This window comes from Phascolarctos cinereus, unplaced genomic scaffold (genome assembly GCF_003287225.1).
Source record: "Phascolarctos cinereus isolate Bilbo 61053 unplaced genomic scaffold, phaCin_HiC Scaffold_4;HRSCAF=312, whole genome shotgun sequence".
NCBI lineage: Eukaryota > Metazoa > Chordata > Mammalia > Diprotodontia > Phascolarctidae > Phascolarctos > Phascolarctos cinereus.
In genome coordinates, this window is record NW_027555847.1 from 662,527,947 (window position 1) to 662,553,952 (window position 26,006).

The 26,006-nt window shown below is 45.9% G+C and overlaps 1 protein-coding gene across 2 annotated transcripts in view; it reads right to left on the reverse strand.

Annotated features, from left to right (window-relative positions):
• Positions 1–7,575: 7,575 nt before the first annotated feature.
• LOC110197435 (long-chain-fatty-acid--CoA ligase ACSBG2) overlaps positions 7,576–26,006 on the reverse strand; it is a 41,384-nt gene continuing 22,953 nt past the window's right edge. For both annotated transcript variants that reach the window (XM_020971345.2, XM_020971344.2), the window contains exons 6-14: positions 24,157–24,237; positions 23,579–23,728; positions 22,227–22,403; positions 16,350–16,531; positions 15,563–15,796; positions 12,007–12,224; positions 11,216–11,355; positions 10,801–11,047; positions 7,576–9,668 (exon numbers count right to left, since the gene is read on the reverse strand). In XM_020971345.2, coding sequence (XP_020827004.1) covers positions 9,595–9,668; positions 10,801–11,047; positions 11,216–11,355; positions 12,007–12,224; positions 15,563–15,796; positions 16,350–16,531; positions 22,227–22,403; positions 23,579–23,728; positions 24,157–24,237 — 1,503 coding nt within the window. In that variant the 3' untranslated portion in view covers positions 7,576–9,594. The remainder of the gene's footprint in view (positions 9,669–10,800; positions 11,048–11,215; positions 11,356–12,006; positions 12,225–15,562; positions 15,797–16,349; positions 16,532–22,226; positions 22,404–23,578; positions 23,729–24,156; positions 24,238–26,006) is intronic.

Consider the following 26,006-nt stretch of genomic DNA (forward strand, 5'->3'; position numbering starts at 1 on the left):
TCCCAACAGATAGCGTAAGAGTCCTACAATTTCTGAAGTCTCTTCCGAAAGTCCACAGGCACATAGATAGTATGGCTGCTTGGGTCTGGAAACCTACTCTCTTTAGCGCTAGTAAGGGCTGGATTACATAAAATATAAAATAACAAATGTTTATGAAAGGAATGCAGGTTCCCAGGCTGGGCCCTGGGGGAGATAAAACATTTAACGAAAACCTAGTCCCCTGACCTCACGGAACTCACAGTCGACAGTAGTAAGGGATAAGACACCAGCATGATTCATTACAGTGCACGTATAAAGGGTTCTCTGTCCCACAGGGGCACTTGCTTCATGGGAGCCCTTAGAAACATACCTTCTGGGAATCACTCAGTGCGCTGTAGCGAGGTAAGCCACCGAGTGGTGCCCCAAGCCCTCAGTCACCTGTTCAGGTCAACAAGCTGCCTGAGTCCATCACTCACAGCCTTCTTTTTTATTACCTCGGCCCATTTCTTTAAGGGATCGAAATCATGAAAATGACTCATAAACCTCCCACATCTTAGTCCCTATCCCACTGAGATGTTCGTCTCTTAACCAACTTCCCCATTCCTAAAATACTCAACTTTTCCATCTCCACCTCTCAGAACCCTAAGATTCTGGTCTTCCTTCAAGGCTTAACTCAGATGCCACCATGAAACCTTGTCTGATCCCCTATAGTTTCTTAGGGCTCTCTCCCTCCTAGATTTCCTTTGTATTATCTTTGTTTGTGGGCTTCCTACCCAGGAGAATGTACGTTTCTTGAGGACAGGACCTTTTTTCTTTTTTCTCATTTTTATCTTATGGCAGGTTCTTAATAAATGTTGGTTGAATTGAAAGTCAGGGTGACATTGACCTGTGGAAGGGTCTTGAACGTCTGGCAAAGAACTTTAAATTTTAGTAAGTTCTATGATGTTGGCTATCCCAAAGCCCTGTGTTCTCAAAATGACTGTCACATACAAAAGTCAAACAGGGACTTCCTAATACCAATAGAATTCTTCTTAAACCTGATCTGCTCAGACAGTTCCTTGATGTTCAAGGCCCTCTGGAAACAAAGATATGGCCAAGTTCCTGACCTCAAGGTACATGCAGACTAAACTTGGCAAGAAAACACTAACCAGTGTGACAGGGACACAGGAGGGAGCCAAAGTGTTGAAGGATAATCTGACTGGAGAGAATGGACTGACAGGAATGGGCAGTACCCAAAGGAGGGCTTCTGTAGGAGGCAGAAACCAAAGTAGGCTGAGAAGAATTTCAGCAGTTGGAAATGAAGAAGCATACGTCTTCCAGCCACAGGGATGACTGTCCACAGACACTAACTGGAAAGGACCAGAAGATAGCATACCCTCCTTTTGGCAGGAGCACAAATAAGGCCCAAATAAGGTTGGAGAGGTAGGCTGAAGCCCGACTGTAGACTAGGATATGCTTCTTACTTTTATTTTTAACTGATTGATTGATGCAGAAAAAATTATATAGGGACAAGCTGATGAGTCTCCCAATCTATAAATGCACCAGTTAGTAATCTGAAAGTGGAATCCTCAGAGAAGGAGGCTTAAAGGGGAGGTCCATGAGGTCCTCCATTAGCCTGGAGTCACTGAAATTTTTTGAGCAGAGGAGCCGCATCGTTTGAGACCTGTACAGTAGGAAGACTCTTCTTGGCAGCTGTATGGTGATTGAATTGGAGAACAGAGATTGGAAGCAGGGAAGCTAATTAGGAAGTTATTACTGAGAACAGGCAGGAATGGTAACAAAGAAGTCCTAGTTAAGGATCAGTCCTGGTGAAAGATGATGAGCAACCAGCTTGGGTAATGACAGTATGAGGGGAAAGGGGCAGAGGTGAGAGAGTCAAAAAGAATCAATAGGAATTAATAACAGACTTGAGGGGGCGAGGAGAGGGAAACTCCTTCGAGAACCCAGAGAAGGCACCAAAGTTTTCCTTTAGGGGCCTCCCTCCCCCTTCCTTCCCTCATAAGGATCATCTATAATTCCAGCATCTGCTTTTTATGACCCTCTTGGGACATCGCTATGGTGAAGTCTCGAGCCCAGGTATCATTTTCTTTTCCCTGAACTACTCTCTTGAAGTCAAAGGGACACCTTCGGCTTTGCCCATCCTCTTCCTCTTACCTTCCATGGTCATTGTTGCCTAAGGTTTCCCCTCACTTCCCCTCTCACAACATCTACACTTTGGAAGGTTGTCCAACCCATGGAGCTAATAGATGGAGCCAAGACCAAGTGGGACTCAGTGAAAGCCAAGCCTGTAGGTATGTCTTTGGACGAACCTTAGAGGAATCAGAAGCCCAAGTTTCTTATCTAGAAAAGGAGAGGTGATAGGGAGGGAAGAGTGGATGATTCGGTGACCCCTAAGGTCCTTTCAGTTCTCATTTGCACATTCTCCATCCACAGTAGTTTCCATCACCAGTTCATTACATCCTGTAGCAATCATACAAACCATAGCACCTAATGTAATAGAGCATGGTAGAAGGAAGAGGGCAATACATTTGATTCTACCATCCCTGAAGATCATAAAATCCTTATGTTCCTGCTGTGGGTCATTCCTCTCTGGGATACCTCTCATATTTTAAGGTTTTTTTCCTCACACAGAGCTGAAACCTGCCTCTCTCCAACTTTCAGCCATTCTTTCTAGTTATGCCCTCAGAACAACAAATCTCATCATCTATTTCCTATGAGTTGCTCTTAACCGTGTTCCTGCCCTAAGTCTTTTCTTGTTTGGGCTGAACAGCCCCTGTTCCTTCAGCCAATCTTCATATGGCCTGGTCTCCAACCCCCTTCCCCTGCCACCCTCGCTATCAAGGTGACCCTCTTACAGCTTTACTACAGATGTTCAACATCCTTCCTAGAACAGAGTACCCAGACCGAACACAGTACTTTTGAGAAGAGAAGAGCAGGACCATCCCCCTCCTTCCTTCTGACCATTATTCCACTCAATGCACGCTAAGGTTGCATTGGTTATTAGGCAACTATGTCACTTCTGACTCATGTAGACTCTGTGGTCCACTAAAACCTCCAGATCTTTTTTGGGGGGAGGGAGGTGTCAGATTCCTGGGCTATTTAATTCATTTCTAAACCACTTGATTTAAGCCCCACACCTTTCACAAAGGACAATGTTTCACCACCTGTCTCACCCCCATCCTCCAACCTGTACTAGTGTAGTTGATTTTTTTTAACCCAAGGGTAAGAACTTTTACACTTACCCCAATTTAATCTCACCAGATTTGGTCCAAAATTCTAACTTGTCTTTTTTTTTCTTTTTAAGTTTATTTATTTTTAGTTTTCAACATTTACTTCCACAAGATTTTGAGTTCCAAATTTTCACCCCCCCTCCCCCTCCCCCCACCCCAAGATGGCATGCATTCTGAATATCCCTTCCCTAGTCTGCCCTCCTTCTATCTCTCCCCCACCTTCTCTTATCCCTTCCCCTTCTGCTTTTCTGTAGGGCAGGATAGATTTCTGTACCCCATTTCCTGTATTTCTTATTTCCCAGTTGCATGTGAAAACATTTTTTTTAAAAATATGTGTTTTTAAAACTTTGGGTTCCAAATTTTCTCCCTTCCTCCCTTCATTTAAAAGGCAAGCAGCTCAATATAGGTTATACAAAACACTTCCATAGTAGTCATGTGGTAAAAAACTAACTCTATTTCCCCTTCATCCTATCCTACCCCCCCATTTATTCTATTCTTTCTGTTGATCTGTCCCTCCTCAGAAGTATTTACTTCTCATTACCCCTTTCCCAATCTGCCCTCCTCTCTTATCATTCCCCTGCTCTCTTGTCCCCTTCTCCCCCTATTTTCCTGAGGGTAAGACAGCTTTCCATACCCAATCGAATGTGTATGTTATTCCCTCCTTAAGCCAAATCCTATGAGAATAAGATTCACTCATTCCCTCTCACCTTCCCATTTCCCCTCCACTGTAAGAGCCTTTTCTTTTCTGTTTTTTTTTGTGAGATAATTTACCCCGTTCTACCTCTCCCTTTCTCCTTCTCCCAGTATAGTCCTCTTACCCTTTATTTTTATTCTCCAGATATGACCCCTTCATCTTCAACTCACCCTGTGCCCTTCATCTATCTATCTATATCTATACATACATATAATTTTTCCCTCCAACTACCTTAATACTGACAAAGGTCTCATGAGTTACAAATATCATATTTTCATTCAGGAATTTAAACAGTTCAACCTTAATAAGTCTCTTATGATTTCTCTTTCCTGTTTACCTCTTCATGTTCCACTTCAGCTTGTATTTGAAAGTCAAATTTTCTATTCAGCTCTGGTCTTTTCATCAAGAATGCTTGAAAGTCCTCTATTTCACTGAATGACCATTTTTTCCCCTGAAGGATTATACTCAGTTTTGCTGGGTAGGTGATTCTTGGTTGTAATCCTATCTCCTTTGCCCTCCGGAATATTATATTCCATGCCCTCTGGTCCCTTAATGTAGAAGCTGCTAAATCTTGTATTATCCTGATTGTGTTTCCACAATACTTGAATTGTTTCTTTCTGGCTGCTTGACCTGGGAACTCTGGAATTTGGCTACAATATTCCTAGGGGTTTTCCTTTAGGGATCTCTTTCAGGAGGAGATCAGTGGATTCTTTCAATTTCTATTTTGCCCTCTGGTTCTAATATATCAGGGCAGTTTTCCTTGATAATTTCTTGAAAGATGATGTCTAGGCTCTTTTTTTGATCATGGCTTTCAGATAGTCCAATAATTTTTAAATTCTCTCTCCTGGATCTATTTTCCAGGTCAGTTGTTTTTCCAATGAGATATTTCACATTGTTTTCTAATTTTTCATTCTTTTGGATTTGTTTGACAGTGTCTTGATTTCTCATAAAGTCACTAGCTTCCAATTGCTCCATTCTAATTTTTAAGGAAGTATTTTCTTCAGTAAGCTTTTGGACTTCCTTTTCCATTTGGCCAATTTTGCTTTTTAGGGCATTTTTCTCCTCATTGGCTTTTTGGACCTCTTTTGCCATTTGGGTTAGGCTATTTTTTAAGGTGTTATTTTCTTCAGTATTTTTTGGGTCTCCTTTAGCATCACTCTCAGTTTTTCCTCCACTTCTCTTACTTGCTTCTCAAAATCCCCTTTGAGCTCTTCCAAGGCCTGGGACCAATTCATATTTTTCTTGGAGGCTTTGGATGTAGGAGCTTTGGCTTTGTTGTCTTCTTCTGGTTGTGTGTTTTGATCTTTTTTGTCACCAAAGTAAGATAACATAGTCTGACTCTTTTTGGGCTGCTTGCTCATGATCCCAGCCAATTACTTGAGTTATAAACTCTTTGTTAAGGTAGGAGTCGGTTTCCAGTGTGAGAATGTACTGTCCCAAGCTTCAGGTGTTTTGTGCAGCTGTTTTCAGAGATACTTCTAGGGACCTGTAAATTTTCAGTTCTTCCAAGGTGCTATGATCAAGGGTGAGGTGTTTACTCCTTTCCTGGCCTGTGCTCTGATCAATGAGTGACCACAAGCACTCTTTTCTGCCTTGGAACTGTGAGGAGGATTCTCTCTCTACAGCCACCACAAGCTCCACCACACCAGTGTTCCTCCTTGCCCCAGGACCACCACCCAGAACTGTGACCCAGATCCAAGCACAGGCAAAGCAAGAGAACCCTGCACCAGCAGAGAGATTCCTGCAATTCCCCTCTGATCAGCCACTGGATTCTGATTTCCCCCTCAGTCTGTGGGCCAGAAGCTCTGAAGGCTGCCCCTGCCCCGAGGCCATGCTCAGGGGATGGAGCTGACACCACCTCACTTCTCTATCAACACCATGGAAACATATTTTTCCCACTGACCTTCTAAGTTGTCTTTGGCTTTTGTGGGTTGAGAGGTCTGGAAACCACCACAGCTGCCCACAATTCAGTCCTCTGAGGCCTGCTCCAGGTTCCCTGTGGCCTATGTGCCCATGCCAAACTATGCTCCCCTTACAGCCCGGTGTGATATACCTTTCGGTCAGCCATCCAGGTTGTCTTGGGCTGGAAATTTGTTTCACTCTTTTTGTGGATTCTGCTGCTTTAGAATTTGATTAGAGCCATTTTTTATAGGTATTTGGAGGGGTTTGGGGGAGAGCTCAAGTAAGTCACTGCTTTCATTTTGCCATCTTGGCTCTGCCTCCCAACCAATTCTAATTTGTCTTGACCTTTTTTGGGAATGGTTGTTGTTAGCTACCTCCACCCCACAGCTCTGTCACCTGCAGACTTGATGATCAACACGTCTATGGACTTCCAATAGCACAAAGAGACATCTCTGGGATGAGTTCTTCCCTGTTAGGGGGCTCTCCATCAACTCATTACATCCTGGAACAACCATGCAAACCATGGTACCTAATACAATAGACTGAGCACAGGAGAAGGAAAAGGGCAAGGCAGCCGATACTAGAAGCAGATATAGAGATGAAAGGGACCTTCAAGGTCATACAGTCCAACCCTTTCACTTTGCAGTGGTGGAAACCTAGGACCAGTGAGGGTCTCTCTTCTCTGCTATTTACCAGCCGGGTGACTTCAGGCAAGTCACCTAACCTCTCTGACCATTCTTCCTCATCTGTAAAAGGAAGGAAGAAGGGTTGGACTAGATGATCTCTGAGGTCCCTTCCAACTCGACAATCCTGTAAAAAAACACCCAGGCTTTCCTCCAGAATAAATCAGAGGAGAGGGCCTCTGAACAGCCTAATGGAGTGCCCATTCCTGGAGGAAACTTCAGCTCCTTTGCCCCTGGCCGCCCAGACCCCTTTTCTTCAGAGCACTAGGTCAGGAGAGCCTCCCCACAAGGCACAGCCTAATTATTAATCTCCCCCTTGAAACCAGCTCTACTGCCTACAACTAATGTTACCTCTTACAAAATAGTGTTAGCCAAGTTCTTAAAAGGCAGGCCTCCTGAACCTTAGCAATGAAGTGAGAGGGCTTTTATTTTTGGCGTACGGGAAGACTGCATTGAGGAGGGAAGGTAGAAAGTCCACTATACTATCAGGTTTGATTTGACTTGCATGTTTCAATACATAGTACTTGATTTAGAAATTGGGTTCAAATCCCAGCTCTGCTATGTATTGCCCATGGACCAGTTTCCTTTCCCTCTCCGGCCGTTAGTTTCCTCATCTGTAAACTGATACAGTGGGACTTGGGGCCCCTCCAAAATATTATAATTCCCTATAACTGCACAACTGAACAGCAAAAGGCCAGTCACGGAGGAGGGGAAACAGAGTCACCCTGGTATCCATGGACTACTGAAGGGACATAAGGTGTCCAACATGCCAGGTGGCTACTCGGTAAGATTTATGAAAAAAAAATTAGTCAAGCATAGCCCAGGATGAGATAGCATGGAGGGTGTGACTTGTCTGCATGGAAGAAGCTGGCATGTTGGTGAAACCATGGATCCATCAAAAAAGGAAAGATGTGGGGAGCTGAGAAAGGAAGGAAAGCCTCAGGCTAAGCTGGAAAAATCTGTCCCTTTCTATTGAAAATCCAAGAGGATATTTGCCAGGATGCCATACACACACATCACCGAGAAATCTAAGGCTGCTGCTTTCAAGACAAAAGCTCCAACCAGAAAAGACAGAGACCGCCATGGGAACTTGTCAAAGAAAAGCTTTATTGATTGACAGCACTCGTGGAAAGTGGAGCCCAGTGACATCCGAACCCCACCATCCATTTCAGAGGATACAAGTCTCAGGTAATCTAGTCAAGGGCTGACTGCTGGCTTCCCGAGCTACCTGGTAAAGGCCGGCCTTATCTCCAGACAAGATCTCTCCAAATGATCAAGGCCCCTGCCAAGCCATCTGTCACTTGCTGATACAACTCACCGGGCCCCTCAAGCCACAAGTCTTTTAATTCAGCAAGGTGCCTCCAATTTGCCGGTCCCATGCTTTCACAAAGGGTACGGATGCCCTTACCAGAGCTCAGTCCAGAGTAGCGTAGTGGACAGTGCCACACTTGAGAGGCAGGTAGACCCAAGTTCAAATCCAACCTCAGACACTAGCTATATATGTCCCTACTTCAGTTTCCCCATCTATAAAATGGAAATAACAGCAGCACCTTCCTCACAGATGAGAGATCAAATAAGACAACCATTTGCAAACCTTCAAGCCCTAGACAGATGTTAACTATCATGGCTATGATGGTGCTCAGCCATTGCTGGTACAGAGCAAAGGCTGGGGACTCCTCTGGGCTCCTGTTACTTTGACAGGGCTAGAGAATCCAGGCACAATTTCCTTTCTAAAAATTTCTTCAACACCTTATTAGGAATCCATTGGACTCCATAAACCTTTCCTGATCATTAAATGGGGTTTGTAGGTGAAGAGCTGAACACCATCCCATTTAGCCCCATCATTTTAGAGTTGAGCACTGCTAGTATGTGTCAAAAGCAGGGAAAAGTCTCCCACTGCTCTACTTGGAACTGGAGTAGGAAAGGGAGGCATCATGCTACAGTGGAAAAGGAGCAGGGGCTTTGCAGTCTGAGAACCTGAGTCTGAATCTCGCCTCTGCCCCTTACAACCTTGTATCACTTTGGGGAAGGTACTTTCCCTCTCTGGTCCCCAGTTTTTCTTTATCTGAAAAATGATGGAGTGGGAGGAGTGGTCACCAAAGGTCCTTCTAATTCTAAATCCAAGATCCTATGCAAAAATCATAACCTATACAAAGCTATCCCAACCTGGAAATCCCACTGGCTGCTACCCTCCTGAAATGGCCCCTTATTCCATGCTCTGCTTTGTCTTTGGCAGATTCCAGGAAAGCAGCCAAATCCCAGAACTGTATAACGGGGCCATATTAAGGGGGCAAAGGGCCTATGGGGGAATAAATTGCTGGTATCAGCTACCTACCCATGGTCTCTCCAAGATCATCTGGTCCCTGGCTTGGCTGTCACATTGACGTAGTAAGGCTGGTCTGGTTTATTAGGGGGCCTGGGCAGGGAGGGGGGAAGCCAGAAGGGCTGAGCAACCCACAAGTATATCAGTTGTGCAGACTGCAACCCAGTGACAGCCACCACCAAGGAAATGGAAGGAACACCCATCATGCTGGTAAAACTGGGGAGAGAGGGAGGAAGAGATCCCTGTTTGCCTGCTGGGATGCTTGGATGCCCCCCTCTTCCTCTGGATGTACCCTGAGAAAACTGGAAAGGGAGAGAGGTTTGTATGTTTAATGTCAAAAGTTCTCTGCTTGATACAAGAGGCCCATACCCACATCTCTACCCCCTCCTTGATGGATGCAGGCAGACAAGGAACTTGACATTCAGTGCCAAAAAACTTTGGTAAAGAATAAATAATTTATGTGCTCTGACCCATAGGCTCCCCCTAGGGGGGACAGCCTAAAAGAACTGAGGTAGCCGGGTCCACCCACCCAAAGCCCAGGTTCTCAAGCTCAGACCAACTGGACGGCTAAATACCCAGAAATATAATGGACAACATGTATACAAATAAGAATATTCTCTCTTTGTTCGCTCCCAGAGAAGCACGTCTCTCAGACGGACATGCTGGCTTGGACAGAGACATCAGCGCCAGTCTGTAGGATTGGAAGTGTTCATTGCACAGCCTACCAGGCTGGAAAAATTAAGTTTTACAAGGACGGGCAGCTTCTGGCTGGTTGGCCTGAAGCTATTGGTAGAAGCTCTCGATCTGTTCTTGGTACATTTTGGTCACTACGGGCCTCTTCACTTTTGTGGTGGGACCTGAGGGAGAAAAGTCAGACTGTGGCTTTCCCCCACCAACATAGGGGGAAGTTGCTGCTGGGGAAAGAAGAGTCAAGGTCAATGGTGGAGGGCAAGCCAGACTTAGGGCCAGGAGCAGATGCCTGGGCTCTGGGTCTCATAACCCTCCCTGTCACAGGGCAGGACTTAGAGTCAGGAGGCTCAGATCCCAATGCTGGTTCTGCCACCGACTGGGTGTGTGACCTGAGAACGCAAAGCCACATAATTTTCTCCAAGCCCGAGTTTCCTAATCTATAACATGGCAGCCTAAAAAGCCTCGGCCTGCCTTCACTGGGTAGGTGTGGGAAAAGGGCTTCTGTAAATTTTGGAGTGCTTAGTGACCGTGACTACAGGGAATGAAAGGAGCAGAGGGTAACCTAAGGCAGATGGGGAGAGGCAGGCTGGAAATGAGGCCCAACTGGATCAGCTATGGAAAAGGCGGCTCTCATTCCCCTATGATATAGGGCAATGAATGACAATAGAGCGGGTTTCTTCACCGGAGGTCTCGGCACCTTTTTTAATATTCTTTCATTTTTAATATTTTTAAATATCCTGGGAAGCGTACATAACTGGATGGCTTCCTTGGTAATCTTATGCATCTTATCTTGACGTACCAATGGGACCATAGGACCCCAAAGGGGTCCAAGACACAAAAAAGGTGATGAACTCCTGCTCGACAGACAGGAGACCTGGGTTCAAATCCCACCTCTGACAGTTCTTACTATCTCTCCCTTCACATCCCCAGTCCTCCAGACAGCTGTAAAGGTGGACTCCAAGGTCCCTTCTAGCTTAGTGACCCCACCCCACATGTTTTGTGTTGGTGGGGGCAAGTGCTTTTTCCTATTCCCACATATCCTCACTACTCCAAGCAGAGCCACACTGGGATTACAAGCCCTGAGAGATACCACAAGGAAAGAATGGAAGAAGCCATGCCCAGCTCAGGGGCTGTTCAAATTACTTGGGCTTGCTTAAGGAAACCTTATCAGAACTGAAACATCCCCAGAAACCCAACTTGCTCTTCCTCCACCCAATTCTTCTCCCAGAGATGTCAAGCCCTGCCCTGACCACCCCACCTTCCCTCCAGCACCAAGAACCCCATGCAACCTCCACTTACCCAACTCTCCACCAACAATGGAGAAGTCCTTATTTAATATCATCCATTTCTGGATCTTCTGGGCATTGGAGGTGGCCTCCTTGTTGACCGCATCAATGCCCTTCTTAATGGCTTCATAAACGAGGGGGTCTTTGCCATCTACAATATCTGACACTTTTTTTGACTTGCTCCCCAACTGCTGGCAAAAATCCAGGGCTTCAGGTGAAAGGTCATCTTGAGGCTCCCCAGTGGTTAGGTCGACCTGGCACTGTTGGAGAAGGAGACGCTAATGGCAATCCTCACCCACACTCCCGAAGTTACCCCAAAGGTCCTCAAGTAAAGATGTCAGTTTTGGGAGCCAGGGATTGGGGGGAATCCAAGTCTCAAAACCCGGCTGCCCCATGGAAAAACCCCCATGTCCCAGAGCCAAGGTTACCTTAAGGGTTAAGAGCATGCTGAGGAACTTGGCCTTGTCGCCCACCAACATGGCAAAGCTGATGATTGGAATCTTCTCCTTGACCAAGTCCTCAATGGGGACAGGCGGGATGTTCTCCCCCCCAGCGGTGATGATGAGCTCTAGAACAAAGCAGTGGGTCAGCGGGTCCTTCCAAGGTCCACAGAGCCAGGACCAAAGAAACATCTGCTGCATAGAACTGAACTTCGATCGAAGCCATGAACCACAACATCCGTCACTGTCAATAGCTAGTATTTATACGGCACTCACGATGCGCTCTGCACTTTACAAACATTCTCTTATTTGATCCTCACAATCCTGTGAGGTGGTGCTATTATTATTAACTCCATTTTACAGATGAGGAAAACTGAGGGAAATAGAGGTTAAATTACTCAGCCAGGGTCACCTAGCTAGTGTCTGAGGCCAGATTCAGGCTCAGGAGCAGCTAGGTGGGCCTAGAGTCAGGAATACCTGAGTTCAAATGTGACCTCAGAGACACTTACTAGCCGTGTGGCCCCGGATAAGTCCCTTAACCTCTGTCTGCCTCAATTTCCCCAGCTTTAAAATGGGAATAATATCACTTACTTCCCAGGGTTGTCATAGGGATCGAATGAAATATCTGTAAAGTGCTTAGCATGGTGCCTGTACAGTAGGAGCTCAATATTTCCTTCCTTCCAATCTTCCTTCTTCCCTTCATCCTCCCTTTCTCTCCTTTCCTCTGTCCCATTCTTCCTTGCCCCCTTCTTCCCCCGCCCTTCCCTCCCACAGATCACCTTTGATCCTGCCTGTGATGTAAAGGAAGCCATCGCTGTCCATTTTCCCAAGGTCTCCAGAGCGAAGCCAGCCCCATTCGTCAATCACCTCCCTGGTCTTGTCTTCCATGTCCAGGTAGCCCATGAAGACATGGCGGCCCCAGAAGCAGATCTCCCCGACAGCCTCATCGTCCTTCTGTTGTATCACGTTCTTACAACCATGCATCACCTTCCCACAGCTGGGAGGACAGAGGAGCACACGTACAAACAGTCAAATCACCAGGTCTGCAGAGAGGAAGGCAGGGGAGTGAGGAGGGCTGTGGGCCTGAGTCGGAAGGGATGGAGGCCGATCCCAGCTCTGCCATTTACCAACCTGTGACCCTGGGGGCAAGGTGATTTTCCTCTACAGGCCTCAGTTTCCTTTTCTCTAAAACAGGGACAAAAATACTTTCTCCCAAAAATGCTGTCAATGCTATATAAACACTAAAGCTTAAGAAAAATGTATGTTATTATTCCCAGACGCAACGATTTCAATGGTGGGTTAAGGTTAACAAGGAGCTTTCTGCTACATCTGATGAAGTAGGTAGTATAAAAATTAATACTCACTTCAGAGATGGGGGAAACTAAGGCTCCAAGGTTACGGGACTTGCAGAGAAAGCATCCAAGCCCAGATTCAGATGCAGGGTTTACCTGACCCCAAGTCCAGTGTTGTTTTTACTACAATACGTAACCAACCAATCAATACACATTTATTAAGTGCCTATTATATGCCTTACCAGGAAGAGCACAGTGGAGCTCAGGAATCTAGCCTTCATCTCACACCCTTCTTTCTCCCCTCCTCCAGGACATGAAGGTAGTTCTAATCTACACTGGTCACTTTGTTGAGGTCACTGACGGGACAAGTATGCCAACAAGAAACCAGAAATGTGAGACCCCGGGAAAAGTACCGAGCGAGGTCCCAGGAGACAGAAAGGACACCCAAGGAAAGGGTAATGTTTGCTAATCGCAAGAGAGAGTGGAAAAGAGTGCTTTACTGCATGACACGAAACTAGGTTGAACTCTGAAGATGGGTGGCCAATGTCAGGATTCCAAAGGGTCCCAACATAGTAGACTGAGAGCCGAAATTTAATATGGTGAAACCGGAGGGGGACAAACCTCAAGTCCTACACTTGGGTCCATATAATCAAGCATCTAAGTACAGGATGAGGAAGATTTGGCCAGACAACATTTCCTGGGAAAAAGATCTTGCAGTTTGGGTGAACCTATTAACCCCAGAGTCAAAAGAGCTAATCACCTTAACCAACTAAAACAGATCAAAAGTGAAAAGAAATGAGATCAATTTCTATACCTACAAGAATATTATGGAGAAAAACTACTTTGGAAAACTTTAAAACTCTGAGCAACCCAATGATGAAATGAGAACCCAAAAGGATGAAGATGTAACACACCCCTCACCTCCTGACAGAGGCGACCTTAAAATGCAGAAACAGGCATGTGCTTTCAGGCATGATTGATGTAGGAATTTGTTTTGCTGGATCATGCCACAATGTATAGAGAGCTTTTTTCTTTTTAATATGCCCAACTGAGGGAAGGCAGGAATAGATTAATTCTTTTCATTGTAAATTGAAAAATAAAAATAATAAACTATTAAAACAAATGGGAAAAAACCCCACAATTTTCTTTTCAAAAGAACTAAAGAGGTCTTAGGCTAAATTATGAGATGACTCCATTATCCTCTCCCCAGGTCAGACCCCTTCGGATATCCCATGTCCAATTCTGGCCGCCGCATTTCAAGGAAGTTATTCGTCTGGAGAGGAGAAGGGCTGGAAAGCGATCAGACTCATTCTCCAGAACTAGGAAAAAGGAGAAGTTGGAAACACACAGAGCTGAATGTCTATTTGCAAAGTAAGCTGCGGAAGGGATTCCTACTCGGGGGATGCCCTCTGAGGTCGCCGCCAGCTCTGATGCCAGACTCCCATTTGGAAGGCAGCCAGGTGATGCAGTGGATAGAGCTCCAGAGGCCTGGAGTCAGGAAGACCCGAGTTCGAGGCTTGCCTCACACACTTACTAGCTGTGTGACCCTGGGCAAGTCACTTACTCATCATCACACTCAGTTTCATCTATAAAATGGGGATAATAATGACATCTATCGCACAGGGTTGCCGTGAGGGTCAAATGAGATAATGTATGCAAAAGGCTTCACAACCATTAAAGTGTTGTAAGAATCCTAGTTCTTTTTCTGTTTTTCTCTGTAACTTCCTTATCCCTAGTCCCAACACTACATGACTGGGTTCAGTGATAAGGCCTTGGCATGTTCCCTCCATCCTAACACCCGGCTTGGCACCAAATGCTTGTCATTGATGGCGAACAGAAGGAAAGGGACACTAGGCTGAAGAGAAAAGATTAATATGAAGTTTTTTTAAACAGTTTGTTTTCAAAGGAAGGCACCTCCTAGGTCCCAGCTCTGTCATCGAACATATATGACCCTGGGCCTCAGCTTCCCCTCTCTTTAAAAAAAAAAAGTCAAAGGAGAAGGTTAGAGTAAATTACCTCTAAGGTCCTCCTTGCTCTGATATCTTCTGTGTTCTAAGTTCCCCTGGTACTGATGTCCTGCATTCCAAGGACCCTCCCAACCCTGATATAGTGGGCTCTGAGGCCGCTCCCAGCCCTGACATTCTATGTTTTGAGGCCCTTCTCAGCTCTAACATCCCGTGTTCTAAGGGCCCTCCCAGCTCTGACACTCGTGTTCTAAGCGCCCTCCCAGCTCTGACACTCTTGTGTTCTAAGCGCCCTCCCAGCTCTGCCATCCTATGTTCTAAGGGCCCTCCCAGCTGGGCCATCCTATGTTCTAAGAGCCTTCCCAACCCTGCCATCCTGTGTTCTCAGGGCTCTCCCAGACCTGAAACTGTGTCCTAAGGGCCTTTCGATAATAGTAATAAGCTACTGATAATTCTATTACACCATCAAGTTTGCCAATGCTTGACCTACGCTGTCTCCTTTGAACTGCCCCCCTGCACCATGATACTGGAGGCTGAGAAGGGATGGACAGAGAGCCATGAGAGAATGTTGTCCCAGAAGTCACAGGAGGCCCTTCCCATCCAGACATGCTGTGACTCTTAATATCCCACCACCTGCCTTTAGGTACCTTTTCCTTCTCAACCTACAGCACACAGGTTTGAAAGCTGGATGGAGAGGGGCTTCAGGGCCCAAGGTCACTTGCATGGTAAGGGGACATTTGCTAAAGAGCTCAAGGTTGGGGCAGCTAGGTGGCACTGTGGATAGAGCACCAGCCCTGGAATCAGGAGGTCCTGAGTTCAAAGTTGGCCTCAGACACTTATTAGCTGTGTGACCCTGGGCAAGTCATTTCACCCCAATTGCCTCCCCCCTGAAAATAAATAAAATAAAGCGAAACCAAGATCTCTTCTTCCTTCTGGCTCCACTTTCACCACCACTAGTAAAGGCCCTCCCAGGAAAACATACTCACTACCCCTTCTCTCACCCCTCATCAGTATGAATGAGTCCAGGGACTGTCCCTTCAAGAGGACAAATGGCCTGTTAGGGTAGCCGGCCTGAATACCTTAGCAGCTTGAAGCAATCTCGGTGGGTGATCGTGTGGGGTCCCGAGCTCTCACTCATGCCGTACAGCTCACACACAGGAATGTCTAAGCTCAGGAAAAACTCCAGGGTGTCTTTGGTGATGGGGGCGGCCCCACTGAAGTACTGGACACAGCGGTCTAGGCCCAGGGCAACACGGACTTTGGAATACACCAACCACTTGGCCAGATGGTAGCTCAGGGAAAAATATGACTCCCTTTAAAAAGAAATCAAAACCAGGGCCTCATCAATGGTAAGGGCTTTGGGCCTGTAACAACCCTCAACCCCTACTGCCGGCCCCTTTTGCCATTTTTGTGCATTTTCCTCCAAATCAGCCTGTTGGGTAAGTATAATTATCCCATTTTACAGATAAGAAAACCTAGGCTCCGAGTTCATAAATAAGCGACTTTCCCACAGAGAGCGTCATTAAATGCCAGTTCTGGGATCAGAACTTGGGTCTAAATTTAGGTCTGATGTCGAAAAAGCTTTCTTGACAATTAGAACTCTCAATGATCTGGTTAAGGAGCATTCATAAAATGCTTGCTTTGTGCCAGGAAAGGGAAGCCAGTCCTGCCCTCAGGGAGCTTACAGTCTAACAGACATGGGTTGCTTTGGGAGGGAGGCAGGGAGGCCCCATGGCTGAAGGTCTTTAAGTGGAGGCTGGAATGTCACAGAGGGGGCTCAGAGCAGAAACCTTGGGATGCCTCTTCTAGCTTCTTACTGAAGAAAAGGTCACTCACACCAGAGGCCCAACCATGCTCTCCACTAACCCATTCATCTGTCTCACGCGCTTCTGAAAACCAGTGGCTCTGGCCCACGCGGCTATTTTCTTCTTAAATGTGGAAGAATTGGCGCTGGCTTCCTTCATCTTCTCCTGCATCTTCTCCCAGACCCGGGGCACTCCCAGGAAGGCCGTGGGCCTCACCTCTCGTAACGTCGTAGACAAGGTGCCCTGAGCCAACAGGAGAGGAGGAGAATTAGGTGTCTCTGATCCGAAGAACCAGCGAGGGCCAAGCCTCAGGGTTCGAGGGCCCTGGTGGCTGGAGAAAGAGCACAAGGTCTGCAGCCAAAGTCAGATCTTCTCTTTGGCCCTCACTAGCTGTGCGTCCTTGAACAAGTCCCCTAGCCCCTTCCAGTTCACTAATCAACAAGTATTTTATTAAGCACATGTCAGGCACAAAGGGAAAAGGTTTCTGCCTTTGAGGGGCTTGCGTTCTGATGGAGAGACATCGTGTATATAAGTATATCCTGAATGCTGGTCCTCAGTTTTCCCAGCTGTAAACTGAGGGGAGGTGGTCTCTAGGACCCCCTTCCACCATGATTCAGTCCCTGAACTCGTATGGAACAAAACCAGCAACTAGAGGAAAATCCTCCTTCCCGGACCTCCTGTCTCTGTAGAAACTTTACAACTTTGCATTGTGCCTTCCCCCAGAACCACTCCCTGAAGAGTCCAGATCCCTGAATTGTCTACACGGGAAACTCCCATGGGGAAATTCCTTCCACTGAAGCAGACCCAGATCAGCGGCTGGTTGGTAACATATCTTCCAGAGTTAGAGCTGCTTAGGGGCACCAAAGGGGTCGGTAACTTGCCTGACATCAGGTCACACAGCAAAGTGCCACCACCATGTTCCTGAGTTATCCCTGCAGCTGGGAAGGAAGCCGGCCTTCCAAAGCCCGAAAAGAGGGGTAAAGAACAGCGTGGCCTAGTGGGAAGCCCTCCAGGCCGAGGCAAGAAACCCGAGTTCTGGTCCTGCTTCTGCAAATGGCAAGGGGCTGCCTCGCAAGTGCCAGATGACCTTGGGCAGACTGCTTTTTCTCCTCTGGTCTCTCTTTCTATTCTAATAATTACTAGTATTTATACAGCGCTTGAAGGCTTGCAATGCACTCGATACATTCTGTCTTTTGATTCTCACAACAATCCTGGGAGGTAGGTGCCATTTTATAACTATAAAGGATAGATATGTTCTAACATGGCATACGGGTGTCACGTTACAGATGAGACAGCTGAAGCTGACGGTAAGTGACTTGCCCAGTTAAGTGTCTGAGGCTGGATTTGAACTCAGGTCCTCCTGACTCCAGGTTACCGCCCCACCTAGCTGCCCTATTTCTTCATGTGTGACACAGACAGTATTGTGAGGTAGAGACCCACCAACCACCCAACACAAGCCAGGATGACAGCTTTTTTGAGGAGATAAGAACTGTGATTTTATCAGGATAAAGACCAATGAAGAAAGCTCCTCAACCAGGGCATCCTGGATTCCTCACTACTGTATCTCTCACCTTCCACATCCCATCTACTGACAAGCCTGTCGATTTCACCTTTGGAACATCTCTCAAATGTGCTCCCACATCACCTACGCCTCGTAAGAGAATCTCTCTCTTCAAGATGCAGCTCAGATGCATCTTCTTCATGTGGCCTTTCCTGATGATTCCAACTGTCGGTGCTACCCCTCCAAACTACATTCGTATTTTTAAACTTGAAGTTGTTTACAGTTTTATATGTATGTTTTTCTCCCCCATGAGAAAGCAAGATCCTTGGTAACAGGGACTGCTTCATTCTCCGTTCTTACATTCTTCATTCATTTGTATGCCTAGTGCCCTAATAAGACAGTGCTGCAGAGGCACACAGTAGGTACTTAATACTTGTAGACTGATTCTCACAAAATAGTTTCGTAAACATTGGCTGAATTAAACTGAAACTGTATTATCAGACACTACACTCAAATTTTCATTCTTCACTTATAAAATTTGTTCTCCACCCCTCCCCCAAGCCCCATGCTCTGCCCTGCTGACCATTTCTCTTGATTTTTATATACACCAGTAGGCAACACCTGTGTGCTATATTCTACCGATGAAGAGATTGCCAACAATGATTAAGCTACTTAAGGCCAGAGTAAGGACCAACACCCACGTAGAGAGGCTATAGCTTTTTAGTCATGTCCGACTCTTGGTGATCCCATTCGGTGTTTTCTTGGCAAAGATAGTGGAGTGGTGTGCCATTTCCTTCTCCAGTTCATTTTACAGATGAGGAAACTGAGGCAAACAAGGTTAAGTGACTTGGCCAGGGTCACACGGCTAGTAAGTGTCTGAGGCCAGATTTGAACTCGGGTCTATTCTCCTCTGGTTGATCCCATAAATAATCACCATAAGCTTCCTAGGGCTCCTTCTCCTGGAACTCCCTCCCTCCCACCATTTTGGTTAAGGGGACTCTGGGTCCCAGCCACAGCCTGGACAGCCCATCTGAGGATTAGACACAGACCTAAGGCTGAAACCAAGGAAGGTCAGGACAGCGAACAATGCCTGGGTTTCTTGGTATTTCCTCCAGCCCTTAGCATACCACTCATAACATAGTGCGAGCTTGATAATAAAAAGCTCTTGCCAGTATAGGAACCAAGCCACCAGTGGCCAGGTGGGCACCGCATGCCTCCCAAATGCCAATGTCAAGCTACGGACAACAAACAAGGAAGACGAAAGGCAGGGCAGCAGGAGAGGTGCTGGGTTTGAAGTCAGACATGTGGATCTAGACAGAACCAGAGAAGAGGTCACTGAGTCCAACTCCTTCATTTTACAGAAAAGGAAACTGAGGCCCAGAGAACTGACCTGGTATGCCCAAAGTCACACAAGATCTAAGTATTAGCGCCAGAATTCAAACCTGAGACACTACTCTGAATCTGGTGCTCATCCATACAATCCAATTTACAAGAATTTATTTGGCTAATAATAATAACAAGGCAGCTAAGTGATACAACAGATAAAGAGTGCCAAGGCCTGGAGTGAGGAAGACTCATCCTCTGGAGTTCAAATCTGGCCTCAGACACTTATTAGCTGTGTGACTCCCAGCCAAACCTCAGTTTCCTCATCTGTAAAAAGGAAAGGGCAAAACCACTCCAGTATCTTTGCCAAGAAAACCCCAAATGGAGTTACAAAGAGTCAGACATGACTGAAACCAAAGAAAAAAATTAGAAAAGAGGAAATGCAGTGTAATGGAAAGAAAACTAGTCTTAGAATCAGGAAGTTCTGGGTTCAAGTCTCATTTCTAACAAATACTGGCTGTGTGACTATGCAAGTTACTTAACCTTTTAGTACCTTCCAGGCAATTTTTCAAGACTATAATCTGCAGAGTGAGTACTGATCTGGATAGGAAGAGTTTCCTCACAGAAATTTCCCTATACATATTAAAGGTTAAAAAAAAAAGCCCTCCTTTTGAATGACTGACATTTACATAATGCTTTAAAGTTTTACAAACCACATTACATATGTAATTTTTGTTTCAAATAACTCTCATAGATATGATAGATATTATTACAGTCTCTTTAAAAGCCAAGTGAAAAAAAAATAATTTCTTTTTGAAAAGCCAAGTGAAATGTTGTAAAATGCATACACACACAATTTGTACTGGCAGTTGAAAAATGTCTTCCTATAAGGTGCCTCTCTATGAAATGATGGAAAAAGCATATTTTTCTCTTCTGATTCACTATATAAAGTATGGAAAGAGATTATTAAAAGTGATTGCAGAGATGGGGGCATAAGTGTCTAAGTGCATATAAGAGTTTGGGTTTTTTATGTATTGACTGGTTTTGCTGATTTTTTTCTCTCTCTTCCTTTAAAAAAAAAAATCTTTCTTGGGGGCAGCTAGGTGGCACAGTGGATAGAGCACCGGCCCTGAATTCAGGAGTACCTGAGAGTTCAAATCTGGCCTCAGACACATAACATTTACTAGCTGTGTGATCCTGGGCAAGTCACTTAACCCCATTGCCTAGCCAAAAAAAAAAAAATTCTTTCTTATAAAGGATGACTCAAGGCAAGGGAAGGAGAGATGAGGAAGAAGGATAGATACCATGGGAAATACAGGCAATGTAAAAGCAAAAGATTGATATCTTTTAAAATTGCTTATCTTTCTAATCTTTTTAAAAAATTTTTAAATCTTTCTAAAGATTATCTTTTTTAAGATTGATATTTTAATAGATCTTTTAAGACATCTAACAAATTTTTACATGTAATTGGAAAAAAATAAAATATTTCTTAAAAAGACATATAAATCCAAAAAATAAGGGGATAGCTTGAGAGAAGCTCAGAACATTGTTTCTGTCATGGGCAGTAAGAGGCTAAAGAAGATGGAGAAAGGAAATAGAAAGTTTTTTTTCCCCAATGAAGCTGTTTTCAACTCTATCTTTTAATGAGAAGTTTTTAGGACAGACATTACTTGGTATCTTGAGGAAACCTTACATAAGACTGAGTTTTCACAAGGGAAGAGAAATGAACTGGTGTTAATAGTGACAGGTTATAAAATTTATTCATAAAAGGTATCAAGTCAGTGATTTTAATATTTATTTAATCATAGGAAATTAAGTCATTCACTACATAGAGAAAAAAATAATCACCACTGGGAAAAATAGCTTTTCTTCAGTTCATTAAACAATTAATATTTAGTGAACTGGGATATGGGCTCAAGCTAATTAATGAGAGATTACAATTTTATCAATGAGAAAGAAAATACCAAAAAACATATCCCTGGGTTTCTCTAGAGCTCTGAACAAGTTTTAAAAATAAATAAATCAAGTGTTAGGCTTAAGGGTGACTTTCAAGGTGGCTTTGGTTGACCCTATCTTACTCACTCTTTACTCTCATCTGAACCTTACAACAACCTCATAAGGTAGGAACTATGGGTATTATCATTATTATTATTATCATTATTATTATTATTATCATCCTCATTTTACAGTCCAGGAAATTGAGGCCGAGCTGAAGTCTTTCCCAGGGTCATAGAGCTAATAAATATCAGAAACAAGATTTGAACCCAGGTCCTTCCTGATTTCAAGTCCAGCACTTGTGAAAATGAATAGAGTGCTCAACTTGAACAAGGAAGACCCGAGTTCAAATCCTACACAGATATGGACAAGCTGTATGACCCTGGGCAAGTCACTTCATCCCTCTAGGCCTTAGTTTGCTCATCTATAAAATGGGGATAAAAGCATCTACCCCCCACAGGGTAGTTGTGAGGCTCAAAGGGGATAACTTATAGAAAATTTTCTACCAATTTTATAGCACTTTATAAATGCTTTTATAAGAGTTATGCTGCTGCTGCTGCTGTCACACCATGCTGCCTGCTATACTCCAGGAGCTGGGGTACAAGGACAAAAACAAACAGCTCTTGCCCTCAGGGAGCTCACATTCTACACTCCCTTTTTTCCACACTACTTCACCATTCACATCAAGCATAGGCAAGAACATGGCATAGTGGGAACAACAGACTCCAGAATGACAACTTCTGCTGAAGCCACCTAATGCTTATTAGCCACGTGACCGTGGCAAGACACGTGATCTCTCTGCCTCAGCTTCCTCATCTGTAAAATGGGCATAGCGCCTCTTAGGTCACAAGGTGTCATCAATGAGGAGTTTCCAAAGCTTCAAGGTAACAGACGCCAGAGTCATTATTAAGAGAAGGTAAGAAGCTCGCCAAGGGGAGGGGTGGGGAGTATCCTCTCAGGTTTCAGGCCTTACAGACCTAGAATGACTTGCAGATCGAGCACGGACGTGGTGGCGTCAGGCACCCGCTCTGTTACTTACAAAGCCATGCGTTCTCCCTTTAACCCCACAACTAAACACTGGGTTGACAGCGACCCAGACAGCACGCTGGACTTCCTTACCTTGAGGGCATCGGGCTGAGCAAAGTACGTGGTGCCCCCAATCTTCATGGGTAACCAGAGGTCCATCATCTGGGCAGCAATGTGGCTGAGGGGGAGGTAGCTCACCACAATCTCCTGATGCTCCGGGGGAGAATTCAACGTGAGGCTGCTCGTCGCCATGCTGGACGTCCACGTGATCTGAAAGACAGCCCCTTCTTGTAGACCTGGGGCAGGCAGCCGGGGGCCTGCTACCAAGGCACCTCCCCTTTACTCACGGTGACGTCTGTGTCGTTTCTCTACCAAACAGACTATAAGCTCCCTGAGGACAGGGATTATCTATTTCATCTCTACATCCCCTACAATGCCCCACACAAGGCAGGAGGTCTGATAAATGTCTGAAGAATCAAAGCATCTTAGAATAAGGATTCAGTTAATATTTACTACATCAATCATCAGCTCTTAGGCCAGACTAGAAACTGAAGCGTACTTTAAGGTCATAAAGCCTCGACCACAGCAATCACACGAGGAGTATCATCCCCATTTAACAAAGGAGTAAACCGAGGCTCAGATCTACTAAGGGCTATACAGTATGTACCCAAGAGGCTGGCTGTTGTCCTTTGTGCTCAAAGAGGACCAAAATGACATTGCTACATGGGGGTCAAGGCACAGTGTGTCTGACCGTGGCTGATCAGACCAATACGAAGTCGGAAGGCTTCACCACAGGTATGGTACAAATAGTCCATGTGAACATTTGGAGTGGAGATGTCTCTAAATTTGCACATCTCACATTTCTTTTGAGCTACTACAATTCTGTTTTGCTCATACAGCATAGCACCAGTGCCCAAATAAGTTACAGTCTCAAGGACAGAAGTCTAGACATAGGGCGGGGCACTGGGAAAGGCCATTTTCTGGAGATAAGGTTTGGGCCAAAACTAAATGGGAACAGAGTTGAGGAGAAATCACCAGGCCCGTGGCCCTGTGAATTAAGGGCAAACCCCTGGCCTGTAGGGTAAATAAATGCTTGCCTTCAGTCAACGGTGTTGAAGACACCAAAGATCTTCAGGGTAAGGACTGAGAATAACAGGAGACAATGGCTGCTAAAAGCAACAAATCAGGCTCCGTCCCTAGAGGGTGAAACATGGCTCTCCACCACCCAGTGGTGTCCTTCAGGGCCCCTAAGGTGAGGTTCTGCCTTAACACGCAGAATCACAGAAGCTGAGAGCTAGAAGGAATCCCCTCTGCAATGTCCTTCATAAGGGCTCTCTGCTTGCACACTCTGAGATAAACGACGCCACATGTTCTCAAGCTGGTAGAGGGGCGTGTCCTGATGTCACCTTCTACAGAGCTGACATGGGGAAGAGGAGGACACTCACGTTGTCGTGGCTGAGCATCACCCCCTTAGGCGGTCCGGTGGTCCCCGAGGTATAGATCAGCGTGCAGCACTGGTTGGGCTTCTGGGTGTCAAGGACCTCTTCCAGCTTCTCATCCGGCACACTCTCTCCCAGGGCCATGAATTCATCCCACTGTACCAGGAGAGGGGAAGGGAAGGCACACAGAGAGACGAGTTGTCAAAGAGAATCAATGTTATCGTGGCTCTGATGGATTTCGAGAAGGCATAGGAATTGGACTCTCCAGGGACACTGAGGCATGGGCTTCCTGGAAGTCATTTTTTACCTCCGGCTCAAAGCGTGCCTTATCTGTCTTCACTACCTTCCAGACTCAGCCCAGGAGCCCTTCTTAACCAGGACGCCAAGCTGGCATGTCCCTGAAGAGCCCATCAGTGCGTTCCAAGCCCTTCCCCAACCCCTGGAGCCATTGCTAGCCTTCCTCAAAGCCCAGTGCCACAGACCAGCCAAACGCAAAGATCTCTGATGCTGCTCACCTGCCATCCCCAGGGGCCCTGCTGACCCACCCCTCACCCCCTTGCCCCTTGAGCGAAGCTCATACTTACAGAATAAAGGTCTGGCCTCTTTACTTTGATCTCCTCCCTGTACTGGACAATTGCTTTCAGGTGACTTAATTTTTCCCTAACCTGAAAAAGAATTTGATTAACTCTCAGCGTCAAGGTCAGAGAGAGACACGGGATGCTAGATCATCTTATCTAACCCTTAAAATTGTTATAGCAGAGGGAAACTGAGGCAAAGAAATGTGATGATAGTGGCAGCTAGGAGTGGGGCTTGTATCTGAAAGAGGAGCCTAGAATCTCAGAACTGAGAGGGACCAAAGGGGTCACTTTATCCATCCTATAACCAATACACACAAGTCAACTGGTCTCTTCTGGACAGGGAACTCATTACCTCTCCTCACTGTAGATGTCAGTTTCTAGAAAGTGCTTCCTTATACTGAGACAGAATCATCCACCTCCCCCCAACTTCATCTGTCCAGATCCCCCACTCCCAGGGCACTAAAGACCAAATCTTCTCCCTTTGCCCTGATACCCCTTCATATAACTGAAAGCAATACTCATGTACCCCTACTGCCACCCCAAGTGCCCACTTTTTCAAGTTCGACCATTTATGTTGAACCTGGTCTGTCCCACCTTCATGATGCCGAGGCCACACAGGCCAGGAACTACTCAGCTGGCCCTCAGAAATCCCCTCCCAGGAGATCCCAGCAGACAGGATACAGAGCTAAATAAAATACTGGCCGCTGATGATGCCTGACCCAGTAAGACGTCCCTCTGTTTCAAGGGATGAGATGCTTCCTCCCTCCCTCCCTTTCCCACTGCCAACCAACAACCCTTCCATAAACATTTATTAAGTGCCTGCTATATGCAGGCACACTGGGTGATGAGGCCCCAAAGACGACAGTGAAACAGTCCCTACCTTTGGGCACCTTACAGATACACTCTCAGCCTAAGGAAAGCGAACTCTGGAGTGACGGGGGAAATACCCAAGGCCTAGCAATGGGCTATTCACAGGGGGGGTGTTTAAGCCATGTTTGTTCAATTGCCCCAAAGTCCCTTGTTGTTGTTCAATCATTTCAGTTGTGTCTGACTCTTCATGACCCCATTTGAGGTTTTCTTGGCAAAGATACTGCAGTGGTTTGCCATATCCTTGTCCAGTTCATTTGACAGATGAGGAAACTGAGGCAAACAGGGTAAAGTGACTTGCCCAGGCTCACATGGCTAGTAAATGTCTGAGGCTGGATTTGAACTCAGGTCCTCCTGACTCCAGGCCCAGGATTATATCCACCTAGCTTCCAGAAGGGGCATCAGAGGCCACCTAACACCAGACATAGTTGAACAGGAATCCCTCCTCCTTTCCCTCCAGTATGGTCAATACCCAGATAATCCCAAGAAACATGTCAATGTCAGAGCTAGGACACAACAGACAGAGCTGGACAGGATGGGATCAGGACGGGGAAGATCAGGGCTAGCAGGGAGCTGTGGGATCACAGGATCAGAACTCTGGGACTAAAGGAACTTCACAGACCATCCAGTCTGACCCTCTAAAGCCCTGGGAGAGGAAGTGACTTTTCCCAAGTCTTACACAAATGAAGAGCCTAGAGTCAAACCCAGGGTCTCTGACTCCAGTAGAACATGCAATGTCAGAGCTGGAGGGACTTAGGGACTGTCTGGAGCCACCCAGTGAAGGAAGTGAGATTCCCAATGAAGGAGGGACCTGCTGAAAGATGAATGACAAGCTAAAGGAGGTCACAACAGCTAAAGCCCACAGTGTTAGCGCCTGGCACGTGGTAGGCACTTAATAAACATTTATGGTTTAAATTAGCCGAGGTTGGCAATGACCACACAGACACAAAACTGCTACTGGAGGTTAAAGTATGATCAAAGTAAGGATA